The sequence below is a fragment of the Girardinichthys multiradiatus genome, chromosome 20, assembly GCF_021462225.1.
Source record: "Girardinichthys multiradiatus isolate DD_20200921_A chromosome 20, DD_fGirMul_XY1, whole genome shotgun sequence".
In the NCBI taxonomy this organism is placed as follows: domain Eukaryota; kingdom Metazoa; phylum Chordata; class Actinopteri; order Cyprinodontiformes; family Goodeidae; genus Girardinichthys; species Girardinichthys multiradiatus.
Window position 1 is genome coordinate 25,068,146 of NC_061812.1, and position 21,626 is coordinate 25,089,771.

General features: G+C 40.2%; 2 protein-coding genes across 2 annotated transcripts; both read right to left on the minus strand.

Moving 5' to 3' along the window:
- Positions 1-6,007: 6,007 nt before the first annotated feature.
- hyal2b (hyaluronidase 2b) lies at positions 6,008-11,558 on the minus strand. Its single transcript, XM_047348736.1, has 4 exons — positions 11,397-11,558; positions 10,076-11,058; positions 8,271-8,357; positions 6,008-8,182 (listed from the first exon to the last, which is right to left on the minus strand). Exons 2-4 carry the CDS (start codon positions 11,024-11,026, stop codon positions 7,793-7,795), a joined length of 1,428 nt encoding a protein of 475 aa, XP_047204692.1. The 5' UTR covers positions 11,027-11,058; positions 11,397-11,558; the 3' UTR covers positions 6,008-7,792.
- Positions 11,559-17,332: 5,774 nt separating this feature from the next.
- Positions 17,333-21,090, minus strand: tusc2b (tumor suppressor 2, mitochondrial calcium regulator b). The gene is made up of 4 exons (XM_047347990.1): positions 20,931-21,090; positions 19,020-19,267; positions 18,573-18,693; positions 17,333-18,124 (listed from the first exon to the last, which is right to left on the minus strand). The coding sequence occupies exons 2-4, from the start codon at positions 19,166-19,168 to the stop codon at positions 18,059-18,061; spliced, it is 336 nt and encodes a 111-aa protein (XP_047203946.1). The 5' UTR covers positions 19,169-19,267; positions 20,931-21,090; the 3' UTR covers positions 17,333-18,058.
- Between the last annotated feature and the right edge of the window lie 536 nt (positions 21,091-21,626).

The following is a 21,626-nucleotide window of genomic DNA, read 5'->3' on the forward strand; positions in this document are numbered from 1 at the left end:
ACCACTCATCTTGCAATTTTAGCCTGAAGATTTAGCCTGGCATTGTCATCTTGGAATATGCCTGTGCTATTAGGGAAGAAAAAATACATTGATGGAATAAGTATATTCAGGTATGTCAGCTCACCTCATTCTTTGGGCACATAATGTTGAACTCACATCCGACCAACTGCAGCCACCCCAGATCAGTGCACTTTCCCCACAGGCTTCTACAGTAGGTCCGAGGCATGATGGACCATCACTTCACCTGCCTCTCTCTCCACCCTGATGCGCCCATCACTCTGGAACAGGCTTAATCTGGAATCATTAGACTACATGGCATTCTTCATCCTCCAGATTTCAATATTTATGCTCGCTAGACAACTGTAGCCTTTTTTCCGGTTTTCTCATCGCTACGCAGCTCGTACTCGTACTCATTGTCTTCTGCTTTATCCGGGACCGGGTCGCTGGGGCAGCAGACCCAGCAGAGATGCCCAGACGTCCCTCTCCCCAGACACCTCCTCCAGCTCCTTCGGGGGGGGGCCCAAGGTGATCCCAGGCCAGGCGAGAGACATAGTCCCTCTAGCCTGTCCTGGGCCACCCCCTGGGCCTCCTCCTGGTGGGACATGTCTGGAACACGGGAGGAAGGCGTCCAGGAGGCATCCGGTATAGATGCCCGAGCCACCTCAACTGGCTCCTCTCAATGTGGAGGAGCAGCGGCTCTACTCCGAGCCCCTCCCGGATGGCAGAGCTCCTCACCCTATCTCTAAGGGAGTGCCCGGCAACCCTACGGAGGAAGCTCATTTCAGCCACTTGTATCCGGGATCTCGTACTTTCGGTCATGATCCAAAGTTCATGGCCATAGGTGAGGGTAGGAACGTAGACCGACCGGTAAATCGAGAACTTCGCTTTTCTTCTACACCACAACGGACCGGCACAGTGCCCCCATTACTTCGGCAGCCGCACCGATCCGCCTGTCGATTTCCCGCACCATTCTTCCCTCACTCATGAATAAGACCCGGAGATACTTGAACTCCTCCACTTGAGGCAGGAACTCCCCTCCAACCTGAAGAGGACAACCCACCTTTTTCCGGTCGAGAGCCATGGCCTCGGACTTGGAGGAGCTAGACATAAATGCCCCAGCGCATGTCCTGGCTAGAGGGGACCAGCAGGACCACGTCATCCGCAAAAAAGAAGAGACGAAATCCACTGGTCCCCAAACCAGACCCCCTCCAGCCCTTGGCTGCGCCTAGAAATCCTGTCCATAAAAGTTATGAACAGTACTGGTGACAAAGGACAGCCCTGCCGGAGTCCAACATGCACCGGGAACAGGTCCAACTTAGTGTCGGCAATGCGGACCAAAGTCCTGCTCCACTTGTACAGAGACCGGAGGGCCCCTAATAAAGGGCCCCTGATTCCATACTCCCGGAGCAACCCCACAGTGCATCACGAGGGAAACAGTCGAATGCCATCTCCAGGTCCACAAAACACATGTGGACCGGTTGGGCAAACTCCCATGAACCCTCGAGTACACACCCTGTATTAACCGCTACACAGCTGTTTAGTCCCAATCCCTTGAGGTACCTATGCACTCTGCGCATAGTTACTTTCACTATTAAACATACCCCTGAGTTCTACTGTTTGCCTTCGATCTGATTTGGCCGAACATTTAAGAGATCGCTGAACACAATCAGTCAGGGCTTTTTCCGGCCACATTTCATCTTCGTAGATGGTTACACTTCCAGTTTTTAAGAATGCACAGTTGGACAGTTCTCAACCCAGTTTTAGACGTTTCTGCAATCTCTAGATGTTTTATCTGTTTGATGCATGCCAATGCTTTGACAGAGTGACATATTTTCCCTGATCACAAGATGTGTCTTTCAACATAGTTGTTTAAGAAATGAGAAGCTACTCATTGCATCAGCTGGGGTAAAATAACTTGTCAGTTGATAGATAATCACCCATGAAGTAATTTTTTAATAGAAGGCTCGTAAATCCAATTGGCAACTTTTTCTTTTGGCCAGGCAGTGTATTTACTTCAGAACCACGTTGCTTTCTAACTATCCTGAAAAGTCAATGTTTTAATCAATCTAGGATTAGGACACATTATGCTAAACATGAATTATTGTATAGTGCAACACATGAACAAACACTCATTTATTCCAACAACAAAAACAACAAAATATTACAGAAGGAGACACAAAATTTCCTCTTTGATCAAACTGTAAATAATCAAATTTACTGAATATTTTAATGAAATCAAATTACCGACCGACTTACTGAAACCTGAGGAATTTAAGGAATTTTTTTAACAATCTCTTTTCAAAAATATGTTTTCTCAGTGAAATATCTTAATGCTTTGATTGATCTGTTTTGTTTTGATAACCGTCAGGATCCTGTTCAAAATAAGTGCACACAATTCAAAGAGATCTCAAATAATTTAGAATCACAGGAACAGTCTTCTCTCACATGAATCCAGATTATTTTCTTCTTTATTCTTTAGACCGATTTATAACAGCAGTTCTAACAGTCTGAGAGTTTGTTATTACTCCTAGACAGAGAACATCCTGTTTTAACCTCTTTTTTGGTTTAATTTGATCCCAGCTGTATTTAAGAGTTGCTCTGCTCAGTTTAAATACAGACAATTACTTTATGCTAGGGTTCACATTTTATGATATACCCAAACACAAAAACAAAACAAAGAAAAAAACACAAAACAAAACTGCAGAATTGAAACTTACCCCAAACATTTAACATTTATTTGAACCTATTTAAACTCATCCGAGTTATAGTTTATAACTCACAGAAGTTTCAAAGTCAGAACCCATTATTGGCTCAGATCTTTTATGTAATAGGTATTCTCATTGCCATTAATTAAATGTCAAAACTTTATTCATGTATTGCAAATTACTCAAGGACCCACAATCTATAGCCCGTGGGTCCTTGAGTAATTTGCTACACATGAGTAAAGGATCCACAATCTATGGCCAGTGGACCTCTGGCGTAGCATCCAAGGACCACAGGTTGAGGACCACTGCTTTGAACAATGATGACAGCTTTCTGCAGAGATTGAAAGATGGACTAAATACCTTTATTATATTCAGATTTAAGAGTGTATTATTTCTGGCAAGGACAATAGTCAAATTGAGGGGTTTTGAATTTTGGAAGTGTTGAAAGTGAATCTTTCTTAAAAACAGCTAAAGTTGCTCCTGAATCTATCATAAATGATATTTTCCTTGCTGATCCTAAAAGATTAAACAATGGAAAAACTTTTTATGCTTTTGAGGTAAACTGAATCTACGCTGCAATGTAATTCTCAAATTTCTGTTCCAAAACTGAAATAGCATGTTACAGTCTAGTCAAGTCATTACAGTCATTGCAAATCAGCTCTTCATTGCATAAAACAGGAAAAGAAGAAAGAGAGGGTTGCGTTTGTTGGACGGGTGCGTGTGAGCATGTGTGTTTGAGGACCCAGCCGGGAAATGGGAGGGGTAGAGAGAGAAAGCTGGGCAGTTGTGTGTGTTGAAGGGGTGTGGTACCGTACCCCTATGAAGAGTAATCTGACAGTGTGGTTGCCTGTCCCCATTTGCCTCAGGTCAGTCAGCCTTGTAAGGATTAGCAGCAGTTGGGTCGGGGCGTGTCTTTTCAGTGCCCCCTCTGGCCTCAATTGTAACAGACCCCAGGATCATAATAGGCTCGGCCACACCAACGTTCGTTCCTCAACTTCTCCCTCCACCACCTTTTGCTGGCATGCTGATACATTGTAATCAAAGCACGGTGCGGTCTTTTTTTTTTAGATTTTTCCTTTTTAGTTTTATTTCCAAGATCTGAAAACCAGGTGAAGTTGGCTCCATTACTTTCACCGTAGGTGCAGGGAAAGTGAGCGCGGAGGTCTGCTGTCTGGTGTGGTTGGATATGGGGCTGAAGCTAGGTTCTGGCAGTGGAAACTCAGAAGAATCAGAGTTGCGCTGGAGAGCAGCAGAATTTGAACTTGGGGCTGTCATCAACCTTCAGTGGCTGCAGATGTGGCTGATCTTGTAGCTGGAGGTTGCTGGTCTCACAGAGGTGTTGTGAGACCAGCTGAAATACAGGTCCTTCTCAAAATATTAGCATATTGTGATAAAGTTCATTATTTTCCATAATGTAATGATGAAAATTTAACATTCATATATTTTAGATTCATTGCACACTAACTGAAATATTTCAGGTCTTTTATTGTCTTAATACGGATGATTTTGGCATACAGCTCATGAAAACCCAAAATTCCTATCTCACAAAATTAGCATATTTCATCCGACCAATAAAAGAAAAGTGTTTTTAATACAAAAAACGTCAACCTTCAAATAATCATGTACAGTTATGCACTCAATACTTGGTCGGGAATCCTTTGGCAGAAATGACTGCTTCAATGCGGCGTGGCATGGAGGCAATCAACCTGTGGCACTGCTGAGGTCTTATGGAGGCCCAGGATGCTTCGATAGCGGCCTTTAGCTCATCCAGAGTGTTGGGTCTTGAGTCTCTCAACGTTCTCTTCACAATATCCCACAGATTCTCTATGGGGTTCAGGTCAGGAGAGTTGGCAGGCCAATTGAGCACAGTGATACCATGGTCAGTAAACCATTTACCAGTGGTTTTGGCACTGTGAGCAGGTGCCAGGTCGTGCTGAAAAATGAAATCTTCATCTCCATAAAGCTTTTCAGCAGATGGAAACATGAAGTGCTCCAAAATCTCCTGATAGCTAGCTGCATTGACCCTGCCCTTGATAAAACACAGTGGACCAACACCAGCAGCTGACACGGTACCCCAGACCATCACTGACTGTGGGTACTTGACACTGGACTTCTGGCATTTTGGCATTTCCTTCTCCCCAGTCTTCCTCCAGACTCTGGCACCTTGATTTCCGAATGACATGCAGAATTTGCTTTCATCCGAAAAAAGTACTTTGGACCACTGAGCAACAGTCCAGTGCTGCTTCTCTGTAGCCCAGGTCAGGCGCTTCTGCCGCTGTTTCTGGTTCAAAAATGGCTTGACCTGGGGAATGCGGCACCTGTAGCCCATTTCCTGCACACACCTGTGCACGGTGGCTCTGGATGTTTCTACTCCAGACTCAGTCCACTGCTTCCGCAGGTCCCCCAAGGTCTGGAATCGGCCCTTCTCCACAATCTTCCTCAGGGTCCGGTCACCTCTTCTCGTTGTGCAGCGTTTTCTGCCACACTTTTTCCTTCCCACAGACTTCCCACTGAGGTGCCTTGATACAGCACTCTGGGAACAGCCTATTCATTCAGAAATGTCTTTCTGTGTCTTACCCTCTTGCTTGAGGGTGTCAATAGTGGCCTTCTGGACAGCAGTCAGGTCGGCAGTCTTACCCATGATTGGGGTTTTGAGTGATGAACCAGGCTGGGAGTTTTAAAGGCCTCAGGAATCTTTTGCAGGTGTTTAGAGTTAACTCGTTGATTCAGATGATTAGGTTCATAGCTCGTTTAGAGACCCTTTTAATAATATGCTAATTTTGTGAGATAGGAATTTTGGGTTTTCATGAGCTGTATGCCAAAATCATCCGTATTAAGACAATAAAAGACCTGAAATATTTCAGTTAGTGTGCAATGAATCTAAAATATATGAATGTTAAATTTTCATCATGACATTATGGAAAATAATGAACTTTATCACAATATGCTAATATTTTGAGAAGGACCTGTAGAAATAAATCCCATAAAATATATCACTGTAAACATAACATTTGCTCATTTTTGAATAGAATTAAATAAAGAAATACATTTTCCAATGATATTCTAATTTGTTCAGATCCCACTGCGTTTTTAAAAAATACAGTAAAAAAATGTCTTTAATAATGATGTAAACATTTCTAAGCTAATAAAGCTTGGGCTGATTATTACATATAGTAATACAAACAAGCTCAACCTGAAGAGAAAGGCCATCTGCACTAAGAAACAAGAGACAGCAGGTTTATACTGAACCCATATTTTTTTTAATAATGAAATTCTGCAGGGTAAAATATGAATATGAAATGTTCAAGATACATAACTTTGTTTTTATTTTGGCAGACAATAAAACAAAAACAGCAGTACATTTTGGGAAAATAGAGATTTTACATTTCTAGTAAGTCTTATAAATACTGAGACAAAGCCGCTTATAAAACAGAGTGGCACAGAGGAAATCATGTTCAAAATTGTACCTATGTCCCCTAAAGCAATACGGGAGAAATGCAAAGGAATGAGCGACAATCACAGATTAGTTTCTTTGGACAACATACACAGTGGAATATAATTCAAACAAGGAACAATCATGGTTGAAACATTTTGTACTGCTCTGCACTGACAGAAGGCTTACAGGCTGCCATATGCTAAGAAAAGACAACTTTTAACAAATAGAAATGCATAGTGAAGCTTAATCTACCAAGAAAAAAGTACTTAAAGTGCAAATTTTTTTAAAATGGCGACACATACGAAAGACTATTGCAAACCTTTCTGCGCATTGAACTATTGAGACCAGTCAGTATAGAGATATGAAACTGTTCAGTCAGCTAATCTGGTTTTGATCGTGATGATTTTCAAAAAACAAGTTTATAAATTGGTTTAAAAGAAGCTACAGCTTCAAATGAGATTTAAAACGTCTGAGAAGTATACTTTAGTATTTCTGCTTCAATGTGAATTTCATCTGGAACAAGTTCAAATCAGCCCTAAATATTTACATTGCATGCAAATATATAAAACTAAAACCTTTCATAGGGAAGCAAAAAAAAAAAAAAAGGCAGAAGTGACATTACCTGAATGCCAGTGATACATTTTTTGGTGAAACTAGTTTTCACAGTTAAAATAAGTGTAAACTGATCTGTTTCTGCTCATCTTCAATATTCCTGCCACATTTTTATATATAGGCATATTCAATAAATTAAAATAAGTTTCTTTGAGGCTTGTTTGTCAGATTTAAAGTATCTTTAAAAAATTACCTTTAAACAGGTATTGAACATACATTTCATTTTTTTATAAATGTTTATTTTTTATTGCTTCGATGTCATTTTCTAATCTTAAATGTCGTGTTTTAAGTGGAAAATCATCATAATTAACAGAAATAAAGGCTTGAAAAACATCAGTCTATGTATAATTAATCTATGTGTGTCACTGTGAACTGATTTATTGAAATAAACAAACTTTTCAACATTATTCAAATTTATTTAATCTGACTGCGAAGTACATAAGAAAAAAGGCATCAGTGCACCAAGCCAAACGCCGCTGAAAAATTCGCACAAAATGCGGCTATAAAAATAGAGCCTGTTGTAGCACAAACGGAAGCGAAACAGGAAGGTCCAGCCACACTGTTTCTGTAAAGGTAAAATAGGCATCATGATTCCTACTATTCTTTTAAAATGCTTTATATTTTATGTTTAAGGCTCTACTACAATATAAAGGTTGATTCTTGAACATGACAGATGGAGGCTACATCAGGTCTTCGCCTAATAATTATGGTTTTATGCGATACAAATACTGTTTCAACGCTATATGATGCTAGACATAAATGCAGGTTTCCAGTTTTTAAGGCTGTAATTGATCCATTATGTTTATCATAAAATAAATATAGAAAAAACATTTTCGAGATAAAACACTGAGTAGTTTTAGTACAATGTGTGTTGAAATAAAAACCTTTTACCATGTTAATCTCTGAATCCAGCACCGAGTACCTGCTGCTCTTAAAGCGACTTTCACAACAAAGCTCATTTTAATCTCCGTGCCAGGAAACCAAAACTTTCCCTTTCAGTGCTGGCAGAAGCACTGAATAAATTGGCTATTTGGTTTCGTCAATGAAGCACAGAGAGAAGTCCGAGTGGAAGCAGAAAGCAGAGAGGCCAGGTCCCAAAGACAGAGGGGGCTCTATTCTGCCCTCTTTCTCTCTGCTCGCAGCCTTCACCCCTGTACCCGCTGTAGCACTGGCACTTGAAGTGCATGCGGAAAGTCTTCAGCTCTGCTTGGCTGGGGGCTCCCGTGACCTTCAGCTTCCCGCTCTGACTCGTGATCCTGTGAGTGGAGGGGCTGAGGTGCAGATACACGTCGCTGTCCGGTGTGCGGCGAAGACAGCGGCCGCGGAATTTGCACAACATCTGACTGCACTGCTCCGCTGCTGTGGTCACATTGAGGAGGTAATGGCCCAGCGGTCCCAGCAGATAGCTATTCAAGGTAGAGCAGCTGGTCTGCAGCATAGAGAAATGGATATGACCTGAAAAACATAAAACAGCAGCCTATACAACATCGGGGGACAAGGGAAAGTACTGCTCTTACACTGGTTGCATAGGAGGTGTCCCCCCAGAAGATCACACCCGCTGCTCCAATTGCAACACTCTCACCAATGGTGGAGACCAAATCTGTCTGCAAAGGATGTACAAGTATACTTTAGTTGTTGAAGATGTGTTTACATAAAATATTATTACAGAGTACAATAATATAAGTACTACAGGCCAAAGTTAGCTATATTATCCAGACTAACTTGTATTCAGACCAACTATAAACCTGTTGCCTTGTGTTCCAACCAAATTTATACATTTATATTTAAAAAGTCAGTACATTGAGAGCAAAATGGAACACCAATCAAATTTCTTGTCTGATCTGCAGAAGCCTGGCCAATAAAGCCGGTTCTGTTTCAGCAGGCGTAAAATTTAAGCTACAACTATGAAGGGGAAAAAAATTGATTAATTCAGTATTTTAGGATCTAAAATTGAGATTATTAAGTGTAAGACTTTTTAAATCTTCTTTACCCTGATTTTTAACATATCTATTGTAAAACGTACCAACCAATTTGTGTCTCCCTCCCATTCTGGAAAGTCCCTGTGACTAAACACTGGTTCACATTCAAGTTATAATATGCTAATTAAGGCCTTGTTAAAACACCAGGTCAATATTAATGATCTCTTCAGACACTTAAGAGTTTTGAAAAGTCTCAAACACAACAAGAAACTAGAAAAAAGCAATAATTTACTTTTCCACAAAGTAAATGTTATAGACCAGGGCTGACCAAAGGTTCTAAGTTGCCTTAAGCAGAATTAGATTTGGGCCCCCTCTTCCTGTTCAGAACTTCATCGTCACAAACAGCGTTTCAATACAGACTTGGTGGAATCTGGGAGAGGGGTTAAGTTTAAGTGGCTGATCCTTAAAGCAGTCATGGATAATTAGTTATTTGCTAAGATGTAAAGGTAAACAAACTGAGCTCAAACACCGAGAAAAGATTAAACAGAGAGCCTCATATTGTAACTAAGATAACACAATAATCAAGCAACAAGATTATTCTTTGTACTTTTACAAAGTAAAATTGCCAATTCCTTTAAATCTTAAATTTTAAATATTTTCATTTATTTATGCTTAAACCCTCAAATCTAATTTTATAGTATTTTTGTTCTCAAACAAAGCTAAAAATTTTAGATCTATGGTCTAAGATTCGAGCATTCATGGGAGACCCCTAAGCATAGTTCACTTATGCCTTAGGCCGGCTCTGTCTGTGATGTACTGAGAAACTGACAAGAAAAACGTAACACAGAACACAATAATTTGGTTTGGTCCTAGTTTGACTAGAAGTTTGACCTTTTTTTTAGAGAAAAATACATTTTCTGTAGCAGCTCCAACAGAAGGCTAGACTTACAGACGCCGATTACTTTCTCACCATTTCATACTTTTGCAATTTTTTGGAAAAGCACAAGAAGCCTTCTCCCTCAGGATGTCGATTCATACCCGCCTTTCGTTGAATTAGCAAGGCAGTGAACTGGCCCAAAGTTAAACTCAGAAGATACCAAGGACGTGGAGCACATTACAGCACAGGTTGTCTGTTTTACCTCTCTGAGCTTTCAACCTCAGTTTGTCATGGGGCATGGGAGATTTACACATGCAGGCAACCTTTTGGAAATCTCAGGGTTTAGGTAAGGACCTACATTCCTTACAGATAATTCCAATACATATAAAATCTGAATTGGCCAGGTCAAACTTTAACCAAAACTGTAATTCAACAACAAATCTCTGATTGAAGTGTCTTTAAATCTGGTTTCTAAATCTCCTAGACAGAGGAGTGTGAAAGGACCCTTGCGCTGTGATCAACTAACCTCAGTTAAAAGGGTCATCTCGCTATTGTAAGTGGGTCGGGTATACACAAAAACAGGACGCTCCAACCCATCCCCAACAGATGCAAGGCGCATCGCCTCCTTCAGCCTGTTCCGGACAAACAACCGTCCATGTTTTGTGGAGCGCAGTACAGAACCCATGTAAATCGAGGGAAAAAGGGCCGTACATTCCATCCACAGCCAGTTGAGTTGATCATTGCGGTCAATCTCAACAGCAGGGCAACGTCCTGTATAGTTTTTTAGCCCGCCTTTGTAGTCATGGTTGTAACAATCAGGAAACAGATAGAAACCCCACAACTGATTAGGCCTCAGATTTTTGGCCTGTCTCAGGGTCTCCAGCATGAATTTGCGGGCCGAAAGCTCAAATTCTTGCTTCGCAACATTCCCCACTTGCTCTGGAGTCCACCTAGGGTTCTTTTGGGCCACCAATTCCCGTGATATCCTTCTATAGACATCTTTGGCATCCCAGTTTCGGATCCACAAGGGGCGCCACTCCTCCCAGTCAATGACAGACAGACCTTTAGCCTGATGGTCTGGAATGTATTTGTCTAGACCCTGTGGCATCCTTTCATTGTGCAGAGAGAGACTGACAAGCTGTGGAAGGCCCCCATTCACCGCAGTGCTGTCAGCCTCATAATAGGGATAAAGCCCTAGGCGTTCCTTATAGAACATTGTGAGATTCTGTCGGACAAAGCCCTCATTGGGGGTTGCCACAATGTCGAACTGGTCTAATGATAACGTAACACCTCGTCGTGTCCTACACTCCTGAGTGGGAGCGTTCCACACAAGAAGAACTGGCTTCTGGGAGTATAATGGCCATCTTGTCTGCTTTGTGTCTGCTGAACCCAGGACCATCCATGATGTAAACAGAGCAAGGAACAACCAGGTCAGCCGGTCAGCTGGCGTGGGGAAAGAGGGGAATGCAGCCTCCATGGTGTTCCCTGCTCACCTTCACTCCTCTGTTTCTGAAAGACACAAAGAAAGGCTGTGAAATTAGAATAAAACAACATTTAGACAGAAAAATCTGGGTTCTGAATAACAGTTCAATTACCCAAATGCTTAAAAACAGGTGTTATTGTAACAAAAGCAAGAAATTAACCAGAACTTTAAAGTATTAAACCTCGACCAAACTGCCCCCCACTTATTAATCTTCCTTATTAGTAATAAACTTCCTCTACGTTGTTTGGAGAGCTAGCAGCCCGCTAACAGCTCACTTAGCCACATTAGCTCAAAGTTTCATTGAAACTAACAACTGCGATGCTAACTTAGCTAACGTCTTTCTTTCTCCTTACTTCACACTGACCTGCTCTTTTCATTTAGTCCAACCATGAAAACGTCTGAAAAGTTAGCTTTCCTCCTCCTAGCCATGTGAGAAGCAGCAGGCATAGTCCGTTCAAGCCATTTCGAGTATTTAAAGAAAGGTCTGCCAGAGGAATGAGGGCAGGAGGAATGGGGAGAGACTGTAAACGTTGAGCAACAACTCATTTAGCTGCTGCCGGAGGTTGGGGGGGGGGGGGGAGTCTGGATTTTTTTAAAGTTTTGTTTGTTTTGAGTTTAGCAAATCTAACGATTTATTTCTTGAAAATATAAGTTTTAAACCTTAATCTATAATACTACTACTAATAGTAATTTTATCAAGTATTAATTTAAGGATATAGCCGGATTCCAACGAGAGCTCAGTACCCCGACCCCCCTCAAAGCAACATCTTTGGTTTGATCCAGTCGATGCCTCAGACAGGTTTTTCTGCTAAATAATTCCCAGGTTCACCAAAAAAGACAAAAATCCCCACTTCTGAACATTGTTTCTGGTGTAGTTTTTATAAAGTTTGAAAACACAAAACAAAAAACATATCTATAAAACTACAGTGTATGTTTACTCATTCATTGTATTTTCCCCTTTCTCCTGAAATAACCTAAAATATTTTTGACTTTAGATGATCATACATGTGTTTTCAAACTATTTTATTTATCAAAGGAAAAAATGATCCAAGCCAGGCTTTCCCTGTGTGAAAATAATATTCCCCTCTTGTTACTGTTGGCCTGCCAACAAAAACTATTCCAACCATGGGAGAGCTTCAAGAGCAAATCCAGTCCTGACCAAAAGATCACAAAGGCCCATCTCATATTCGCCAGAAAGCAGCTTGATGATCACCAAAAGTTAAGAAAAATATTCTGTGGGCTGACAAGACAAAAGCTGAACTTTTAGGAAGATGAACGTCATGTTAAATAAGGCATAAAACTGACAAAACATTTCTGAGAAGGAAATCATACTTACAGTCAGTGATTGTAGTTTGATGATCTGGAGTAACCTTTCTGGTGTTAGTCTCTGACATTAGACTTAGATGACTTCATGTAATTGATTAAACCATGACAGCAACAATACAGTGATCCGCGGAACCATTTTAACCATTCAGAAGTTGAGCTCTGAAGAGTTAAAAATTAATGAGGGTTTTGGTGTGTCCTTTTGTCAAAGTCCGACTTACAAAGTCCGGACGCTGTTGTGACCTTAAACACGTTGATCATCCTCGAAAACCCTTCAATGTTGATGAATTAAAACAATTCTGCAAAGCAAAGTGGGGTCAAAACCCCGAGTGATGTAAGTGTCCTTGCCAGTAACGCTTGATGGCACCGGTTATAAGTTTTATATATTTAAAACATTTCTTACACACATATCTATATTTATTTCAAGCTGTTTCTTCTGTTAATTTTGTTGATTATGACTCAGCTGAAAAAACTTTATCAAAAATATTGAATATTACATTAAAAAAGGAGTTTTAATAGACAGATGTTATGTCATGGCGAGATTTGTATACATTTCTGGAAAACCTGACTGTAGATTTAATTAAATAGTTTGAAGTGAAGTCATGATCATCTGTCTTACCAGCAGCGGGTTCCACTTTAATCCTTTGACGAAACTCAGTCAAGGTGATTAGTTGTTTACTATCTACAGCAGATGCATGCAATTGAAGCTGCTCAGTCAAAAAGCAACTCATTCTGCCCTGAAGTTCTTCACGGACTGCTGCTTCAGATATCCAGGAAACTCCTCCTCTCTTTGACCTCTTTACCCACACACAAAAGAACAAACATCATTACTTACTTTTTGCTTAAATAGCCATAGATGATTCAATTTGTTTTCATGAGAAAATGCTAGAAAAGTCATCTTTGGCCTTAAATTAGACAGAAATGAAGACGTCATGTCATGTTATAGCAATGATTCATAGGGTGTTCATCATTTTTTAGGACGCTCCTCTTTATTTTTGCTTAGTTTTTTAATGAATATTGCTGCAATGAATTTTGTTTTATGTTATTTGTCTGAGACTGTGTTGGCTTAATTTTATACCTGTTTATACCTGCTATGAGAGACACTCTGTCTGAATCGTGTAGAAAGACAGGATTTTCAGTAACATTTAATGTCTGTCTGTTGTCCATCCATCCATCCCCACCTATCCTTGTAGGGTCGCAGCGGCTGGTGCCTCTCCAGCAGACATTGGGCGAGACACAGGGTACACTCTGGACAGTTGCCTGGCCATTACAGGGCAACACAGAGACACACAGGACAAATAACCATGCATGTACACACACGGGAGACCATGGGAGGAAGCCAGAGAACCCAAAGAGAACTTACACATGAACTGGGAGAAAGTGCAAACTCTATGCAGAAAGACCCCGGGCTGGGATTCGAATCAGGGACCTTTTTAGATTGTCACTGAATAACTGCTTAGCATCAGGAATGCTGTATATTACAGTGTCTTGCATAAGTATTCTGCACCCTTTTGACTTTTCTTTTCAATTTGGTCATGTCACAATCGCAAACGTCCATGCTAGCTCAGTTAGACTGGATGAAGAGAAACTGAAATCCAAGTGTTGCTACAGATTCAGGTTTGTTGGCCTCCTGGAAGGTAAATCCTTCACCAGTCTTAAATCGTTTGCAGTATCTAACAGTTTTTTTCTTGCCCTGTATCTAGCTCTGTCTTCCTTCCCACAAACTCTCTGTCCCTGATGAATTAAAGCATCCCTACAGCATGATCTCTGTAGCTACTCCAGACTTCTTATGGGTCTCTTGGTTTTTCTGATTAATGCCCTCTTTGCAGGTTTGGTGGAGGGTCAGGTAATGGTTAGCTTACAGTTGTGCCATATTCTTTCTGATTTTGGCTAATGGATTGAACAGAGCTCTGTAAGATGTTCAAAGTGTGTTTCCTGATCTTCATGATGTTTACTCTCTAGTGTTCTCTAACAAACCTCTGAGGCTTTCAGAGAACAGCTTTTTTTATTCTGAAATGAAGTGAAACAGAGGTGGACACCATTTACTAAGTAGTTGACATCTGAAGACAGTTAGTTGCACTGGATTTTATTTAGGGGTACTCGTACTCGTCGTCTTCCGCTTATCCGGGACCGGGTCGCGGGGGCAGCAGACAGCAGAGACGCCCAGACGTCCCTCTCTCCAGACACCTCCTCCAGTTCCTCCAGGGGGAGCCCAAGGCGTTCCCAGGCCAGCCGAGAGACATAGTCCCTCCAGCGTGTCCTGGGCCGTCCTCTGGGCCTCCTTCCGGTGGGACGTGCCTGGAACACCTCCCGAGGAAGGCGTCCAGGAGGCATCCGGTATAGATGCCCGAGCCACCTCAACTGGCTCCTCTCGATGTTATTTAGGGGTATCCAAGTAAAAGGGGTCTGAATACAATGTGAATTACACTTATTAGATTTATAATTAGAAAAAAAGAGAAGATGTCAGTTTTCCCTTCTATGTCACTTATTTACTACTTTGTGTTGCTCTACTACATAAAACCCCAATGAAACATACTGAAGTTTGTGACTGTAACAGGGTTACAGTATGAATCCTTCGGCAAGGCTCTTACTTAATATTGTTATTAATATTGAATGGATTGCAACTGGTCTGTTTCCAGTCAGTGATTTCAAAATAGGACTAAAATATTTCCCACTAAATTTGAATCCAACCTTTATTAAAAGAAAACATGGACAAGATTAATGGCTGACTTTTACACGTCCTCAGCTAAATGAGCTCAGAGCATCTCTTTGAGTGGGTGCCTTCAAATTAAACCAGACTCCAAACCTTACATGCCCATACCCTAACTCCAAACATTGGTCAGCAAAGCCAGGATGGGTGGTTTCCTGGGTCATTTTTAAAGAAAAAAAAGACTATCTGTTATTTTAGCTGTCAAAAAATAAACAAGGAGCCATAACTGCACTAGAAGACCTTCCCCAAGTCATAAAACCACAATAATACAATATCAATAGATAAAGCAAGACTCAAATAATTAATTATGTGGAGTATATCTTGGCCAAGACCTCTTCTTATATTTTAGGGAGAGCAATATTAGCCGGCTTTGTAGAAGTCCTTTTCCCATCGAGACCGCAGGAGACCCTACCTTCCCTCTGAAACTCATCCAGACCTTGTAAGCAGGAGCTTATGCACAGTGGTTTGCCTCAGCAATTTCCCCCTTCAGCTGGAGGTCAGGAGTGTTGTTTCCACTGCAGGTCCAGTTGGTTGATTGTTTTAAACTCATTTCCCAAAATGCTGAGTTCTGTTATTATACAAGATTCACAAAAACCTCGTTAAAGCCTGCCAAATATACGTTTTTTAAGCCAAAAACGTAACCACATGGATAATACCGTGCATAATCATGTGGGGTTGCTTCAGGTATTCCGATGTACCTGGAACAGTTTTATACACCCATCAGCTGCCTATATGACTACTGGAAAACAAGTTTGTCTATCAGAACCATCTTGTTTCACACTTATTAATAAATGTCAATTTCATAAATATACTGCATCTCAAATTAAGAATGACAAACAATGATTCAGTCTTATTTTACACTTTTTAATAAGTGCGAAAGAAAGGCTTCTGTAAGAGTAAAAATGTTTGGGATGTTTGAGAAGTCTTAAATCCTTGGAAAGGTTCAAATTTATTTAAATTCAGTTTCCATGACTAAGTGGATTAAAGATATTAAGGGCAAAACATAAAACCGTTGTTTGAATTGAGTGTTGATTAAATACATTAGAATGTTCAGCCATTTGAACAAGATCATGTATCTGAAGCCTTCATTTCTGTTAATGATAACGGCTTACAAATAATTAAAACCCAACTTTAAATTTCTCAAAAAATGTGAATTTCACATTAGCCTGATAAAACAAGGATTTTTTAAAGCAAGTATGTTATGGCTTCCACAATTATTGGGAAAATGGCGAATATGAGTTTTCCAGCAGACAATTCACCGATGCGCTCCACAGAGTACCATATCCAAGCATATTCATGGAAAGTTGAGTGGAAGGAAAACATGGTAGGAAAAGGTGCACCAGCAACAGGCATAACCAGAGCATTAGGAGGATTGTGAAGTAAAGTACATCCAGGTGGAAGTGTTTCAAGAGCTTATTGTGAACCAGAAAAAACATTACACAAGTCTTACCTGGGCTAGAGAGAAAAAGGACTGGACTGCTGCTCAGTGATTCAAAGTCCTCATTTCAGATTAAAGTCAATTTTGCATTCATGGAGGGACACACAATCCAAGTTGCTTGAGGTCCAGTGTGACATTTCCAGTCAGTGATGATTTGGAGTGCCATGTCATCTGGTGTTGGTCCACTGTGTCAACGCAGCCATCTACCAGAAAGATTGTAGAACACTTCACGCTTCCTTCTGCTGACAACCTTCATGGAGATACCAATTTCATTTTCCAGGAGAAATGGGGACTCACGCACACTGCCAAAAGTACCAATACCAGATTTAATGACAATGGTATCGCTGTGCTGGATTAGCCTGCAAATTCCCCTGACCAGAACCGCTCAGAGAAACTATGGAGTTTTGTTAAGAGGACGAAAGACACCAGACCCAACAATGCAGACAAGCTGAAATTAAGGCAACCTGGGCTTCCTCAACACTTCAGCAGGCTGATCGTTTCCATGCCGCTCTGCAATTATGCTGTAACTCATGAAAAAGAATCCCCAGCTGAGCGCCAGTACTGTACAGTACATACATACTTTGCAGCAGGCTGATTTTTCTTGTTGTAGTGTAATGTAGTATTCTAATTTTCTAGCTGAACTACAAGTTTCCATTAGCTATAAGCAATTATCATCAAAATCAACTGAAATGCCTGAAATATATCACTATGTATAAAGAAAAAAAAATCATACAAGAGCTTCTCTAATTAAAATGAATTAAATACATTATTTTCTCAACCTTATGCTAAGCTTTTGAGATGTAGTAGTACAAAACACAACAGGCCAACATTTTATTTTGTAATTACAAAAATTGTTTTAATAAATTAAATGTGAAACACATCCTGCCAAAGCAGCAAAGAAAAATCAGGATCTCTTATTTGACTCACTGCTATTGTGTACAAACAAGACTATGTAGTCACTTAAGTCCTTCAATTGTTACAACATGATATTAATCCTCTTAAGATTTGTTTGGGTGGCTACTGATTGCCAACTCACAAGGCTGCAGCCCCAAACCACTTCCTCTCCATGCAAACTAAAGCAAGACAGAATAGTGTCAAAAAAATGTAAATGTGCACAGACAAATTTCTCACTATAGATAAAATAACAAGTACTGCTTTTACTCTAAACTCATTGAGTTCAATGTGTTGTACAAGAGAACAATCTGCAGCAAAAAAAAATATTTAGAATTCTTACAGGTTTCTTCTTTTGTCTGCACGCATTCATGCCGACATGCACACAAGCCAAGATCTCCATAAAATGAGAGGATTCTGCTTTTTCTCTCCATCCCAACTGGCCGTCCATCCTGTGTCTCGCTGCACACAAGCCAACAACGGGTCACATGCAGAGGCTCAGCACACATTGCAACAGCCTTCTCACACAGGAGCTTCAGATAATTTAGATCACGTTATTTAAAGTTGTTCCTGGCTTCCATCTTCAGGGAGTGGGGGTCGGGGAAAAAGGAGAAACCCAGGATGGAGCTGACACAGTGGCTTGTCTGAGTCCCTCAGGAGACTGTCAGGCTTCACAGAGGATAATGGGGAAATCTACATGGATGCACGGGTGGTCCAGCTTTATAATTCCCTGAAAGGACACAGAAGGGATTTGCAATGAAAACACAAAGAATTAGTGTTTACTAGATATGCACAAATCAATCGGCCAATTTTACCTTGATTAGCTCTGGTCAGTGAGTAGCAGGACAAAAAAATAGTTTCCTCCCTTATTCATTAAAGGCATCAGAGCTCCCACCAGTTTACAAACACATCACCCAAAAGCTTGTACTTTAATGCCCTTGAGGCTATATGGTTGGATGCTTAAATGGATGAAATCTTGTAATGGCTTCATTCTCGGTTAAACTCAAAACTACTACCCAATGGCACAGTTTTACTCGTTATGTTTTATATATAAAAACAAAAATCATAAAGTCAAAATGGGCAGGTCAGACTTCTTGGAAAAAGAAACAAAATATTCTCAATAAGCCAGGAAAAGCCCGAACAAGTGAATTCTCCTTTTGATGATTGAGATTTCCCACCTGAGGTGTCAAGTTTTTTTGAATCCTTTTCAGCTTGGCTCGTTTACGTCCATTTTTTGTCACAATCGTCTCCTCATAAAACTCGTGGGCCAGGTCACCATCCTCGTCGAAGTACATAGAGCTGCAGCGGGGAAAATATAGCAATATATTTATTGGCCTTGTATTCGACCTCTTGAGCTCACTATAGTTATTTCCACAGCTCATAAACACATGACTATAATGAAAAAACAACCGGTTTTTCTTAGACGGAAAGCAGCAAATTTAAGCTCAATTTAATTACACAACACAAGATATTAATGAAAACAAAATCAGCTTATTGATCTTTTAAATAAATTAATTCTCTCAACATTTGTATGAGATTTATTGGGTCATTTGATCATAAAACCCAACTCATTTTTCTGACCCTGTGTTTTCCCTAACATTTATGGATACTGAGCACATATTTACCTTCGTCTGGTAAACACGAATGGAGTCGCTCCAGGAAAACTTCGTGCTCTTGTCAGTGACTGCTCATTTCCATCTTTGGCGGCATCGTCTCCACTGCCTGAGCCAGAGAAAGGCCAAAATCCTTTGGATTTGGAGCCACTACCCCCCATCTTCAGCTGCAGCACATTATTTCCCCTGAGTCACAGGGCAACCAGTGGTGATACACTGTTATTTTATAGGAGTAAATGGAGATCTTCAAGGTGGGAAACCTTAAGAAAAGGGACACATGAAGAGAGGAACTGACATTTGAAATAGACCGCTTACAGAGGATATAATTATTCTGTAAAAAACAAAAACCTTGAAGACTGAAGTATTAGATAAAGATAATTGACGGGGAGAGCCTTGATCCTTAAAAAGCATAAGGCAAGCCACTGAATCGCCATTCGCCATGATATGTCCATGAGATGTGGCTGCAGAAGCAAAGAAAGTGCTGCTTACGTAAAGTGTGCAAATATAGAGTAAATGTGAAAAGTGTACACACCGCTGTCATATTGCCAGGTTTTTGTGATGTAAAAATAATTAGATCAATCGTTTCAAAACTTTTACCATCCTACATGTGACATATATCCTGTACAACTCAAATGAAAAACAGTGTCTCAGACATTATATGTCCAAAACAGTATTGTGATATACGTCTATAGATGCATTATTTTTAACTTCTAAGTAGGGATGGTTGATATGGATGTAAAGTTTTAAACACATTATTTTGTTTGCGATCTAATGAATTTTTAAATCTATCAGTTATTTTGGGGGTTTATCTCCAAATCCATACATGTTAGAGCCCTAAAAACACAAACATTGCTCAAACCTAAAAAATGTCCAACACAAAATAACTGCATTTAATCTATGGCTGAAACTATTAATCAGATTAATCAATTATTGAAATAATCATCAACTTATTTAGAAATCGAACAATCATTAACTGTAGTATACAGACTTTAAAACCTGCCATTTGGTAAAAGAACAACCCATCCAGCAGTAATTACGGTAAGCAAAATCTGTACGAAAAAATATAAATTGCGCATTTAAGATGAAAAACTTTATATGTCAGTGAATATGCTCTACTGAGAACTACTTAAGTGGAATGCTTTAGCTTCCCCTGGTTCAAATTCTGTAAAATAAAAACTATTAAGAACCTTTTGCTGTCCAATTATTAATTGGTTAATTGAAAAAAAAAAGTAAACACATTATTCAATTAGTTGCAGTCCTAATTCAACCATATATTCACATAAATATATTGTAAAAGATTGTTTTTTGCAAATAAATATCTTACACACACACACACATATATATATATATATATATATATATAAAAGACCAATTGCACAGCCCTGCCTCTTATTTATGGTCCTTATGGATAAGACAAAAGGAAGAGGAGGAAGTCATAAGGACTGTCAATATGCAAGAAATCACACCCGGGCCGTAAAGCGTGACAGTGCAAGCTTTTAATGCCTCATTTCATTGCGAAAGAGTGACCTTAGCATTGACAACTGTAATAGCACGCAATGTGGTTAAGATATGGTCACAAAATATAAGTGACGCACTACGAAGTAAGCTAAAAAACGTAAAAAAAAGACGTCTGATCTGATTCTAAAAGTCTTTGTAAGGTTGACAAGGTGGTAGCTAACTTGCTTAGCTGCTCAGTAAGAGACTGGCCTGTTCTGTACATTCACAATAAACTACCTTTAATGTCCTTTTATGACCTGGCAGCTCCCAACTCTATTACCCTAAGACAAATAGCCCTATGTTTTACTAGGTATTTACTAGGTCATCAAGCTTCTAAACAACATGACGTTTACTAACGTTGACAAAGGCTAACATTAGCAAGTTTGTTAGCTAACACTTGTAGTTTCAGCCTCGCTGTAAACCTACCTAAAACGAAGAGCGTTGAGTTCGCAGAAGAAAAGATTTCTCCAATTAATTTGCGAGTTGTCACTTCAGCCAACGACCAAAGAGCTCTTATCATTAACAGCTAAAGTAGCAGTTTGTGCTAACGTTACTGCTTCTTCGTCTGTCCTCTCCTGGAATGGTGTGTGCGTTACCGCCACCACGTGGACAGGGGGGGTAGTCCCATAGGACCAGCCTGGCCCTGTGGGAAACCACAATCATGAATTAATTGCGATAAACCTCACAGTGCTAATTCACTAGCCACATACGGGCCTAATTACTGCCAGAGCTGTAGAATAAAGAAAAAGACCCAACCTGTCTGACAACATATAGGGTTAAAGACCTCAAAAACAGCATGCTCCAATGCAAAGAAATTCAAGAACAGATTAGAAATAAAGTCGCTACATCTTATTCATCTGGAAAGAATTAAAAAGCAGTTTCTAAGATTTTGGGCCACCAGCCAACTTGAGTAAGAGCCTTTATCCACAAACAGAAGAAACGGAACAGTGGTAAACGTTCCCAGGAGAGACCTACTTACTAGCATTACTCCTAGAAAGCAACAACGTATCCAGGTGGTCACAAAAGAATGCAGAGCACAAAGCACCACAGAACTCACCTGTCTCAGTTAGGGTCAGAGTCCATGATTCAACAATAAGGAAGGGAATGGGCAAAAATAGTATC

Excerpts from the sequence above, each read along its gene's own strand:
- hyal2b (XM_047348736.1), bottom strand. The coding sequence starts at position 11,026 with ATGGAGGCTGCATTCCCCTCTTTCCCCACGCCAGCTGACCGGCTGACC. Across the intron at positions 8,358-10,075 it reads AGATGACCCTTTTAACTGAG|ACAGATTTGGTCTCCACCAT; the intron begins GTTAGTTGATCA and ends CATCCTTTGCAG. Across the intron at positions 8,183-8,270 it reads ACACCTCCTATGCAACCAGT|ACCAGCTGCTCTACCTTGAA; the intron begins GTAAGAGCAGTA and ends TCTATGCTGCAG.
- tusc2b (XM_047347990.1), bottom strand. The coding sequence starts at position 19,168 with ATGGGGGGTAGTGGCTCCAAATCCAAAGGATTTTGGCCTTTCTCTGGC. Across the intron at positions 18,694-19,019 it reads TTCGTGTTTACCAGACGAAG|CTCTATGTACTTCGACGAGG; the intron begins GTAAATATGTGC and ends TCCCCGCTGCAG. Across the intron at positions 18,125-18,572 it reads AAAAAAACTTGACACCTCAG|GGAATTATAAAGCTGGACCA; the intron begins GTGGGAAATCTC and ends GTGTCCTTTCAG.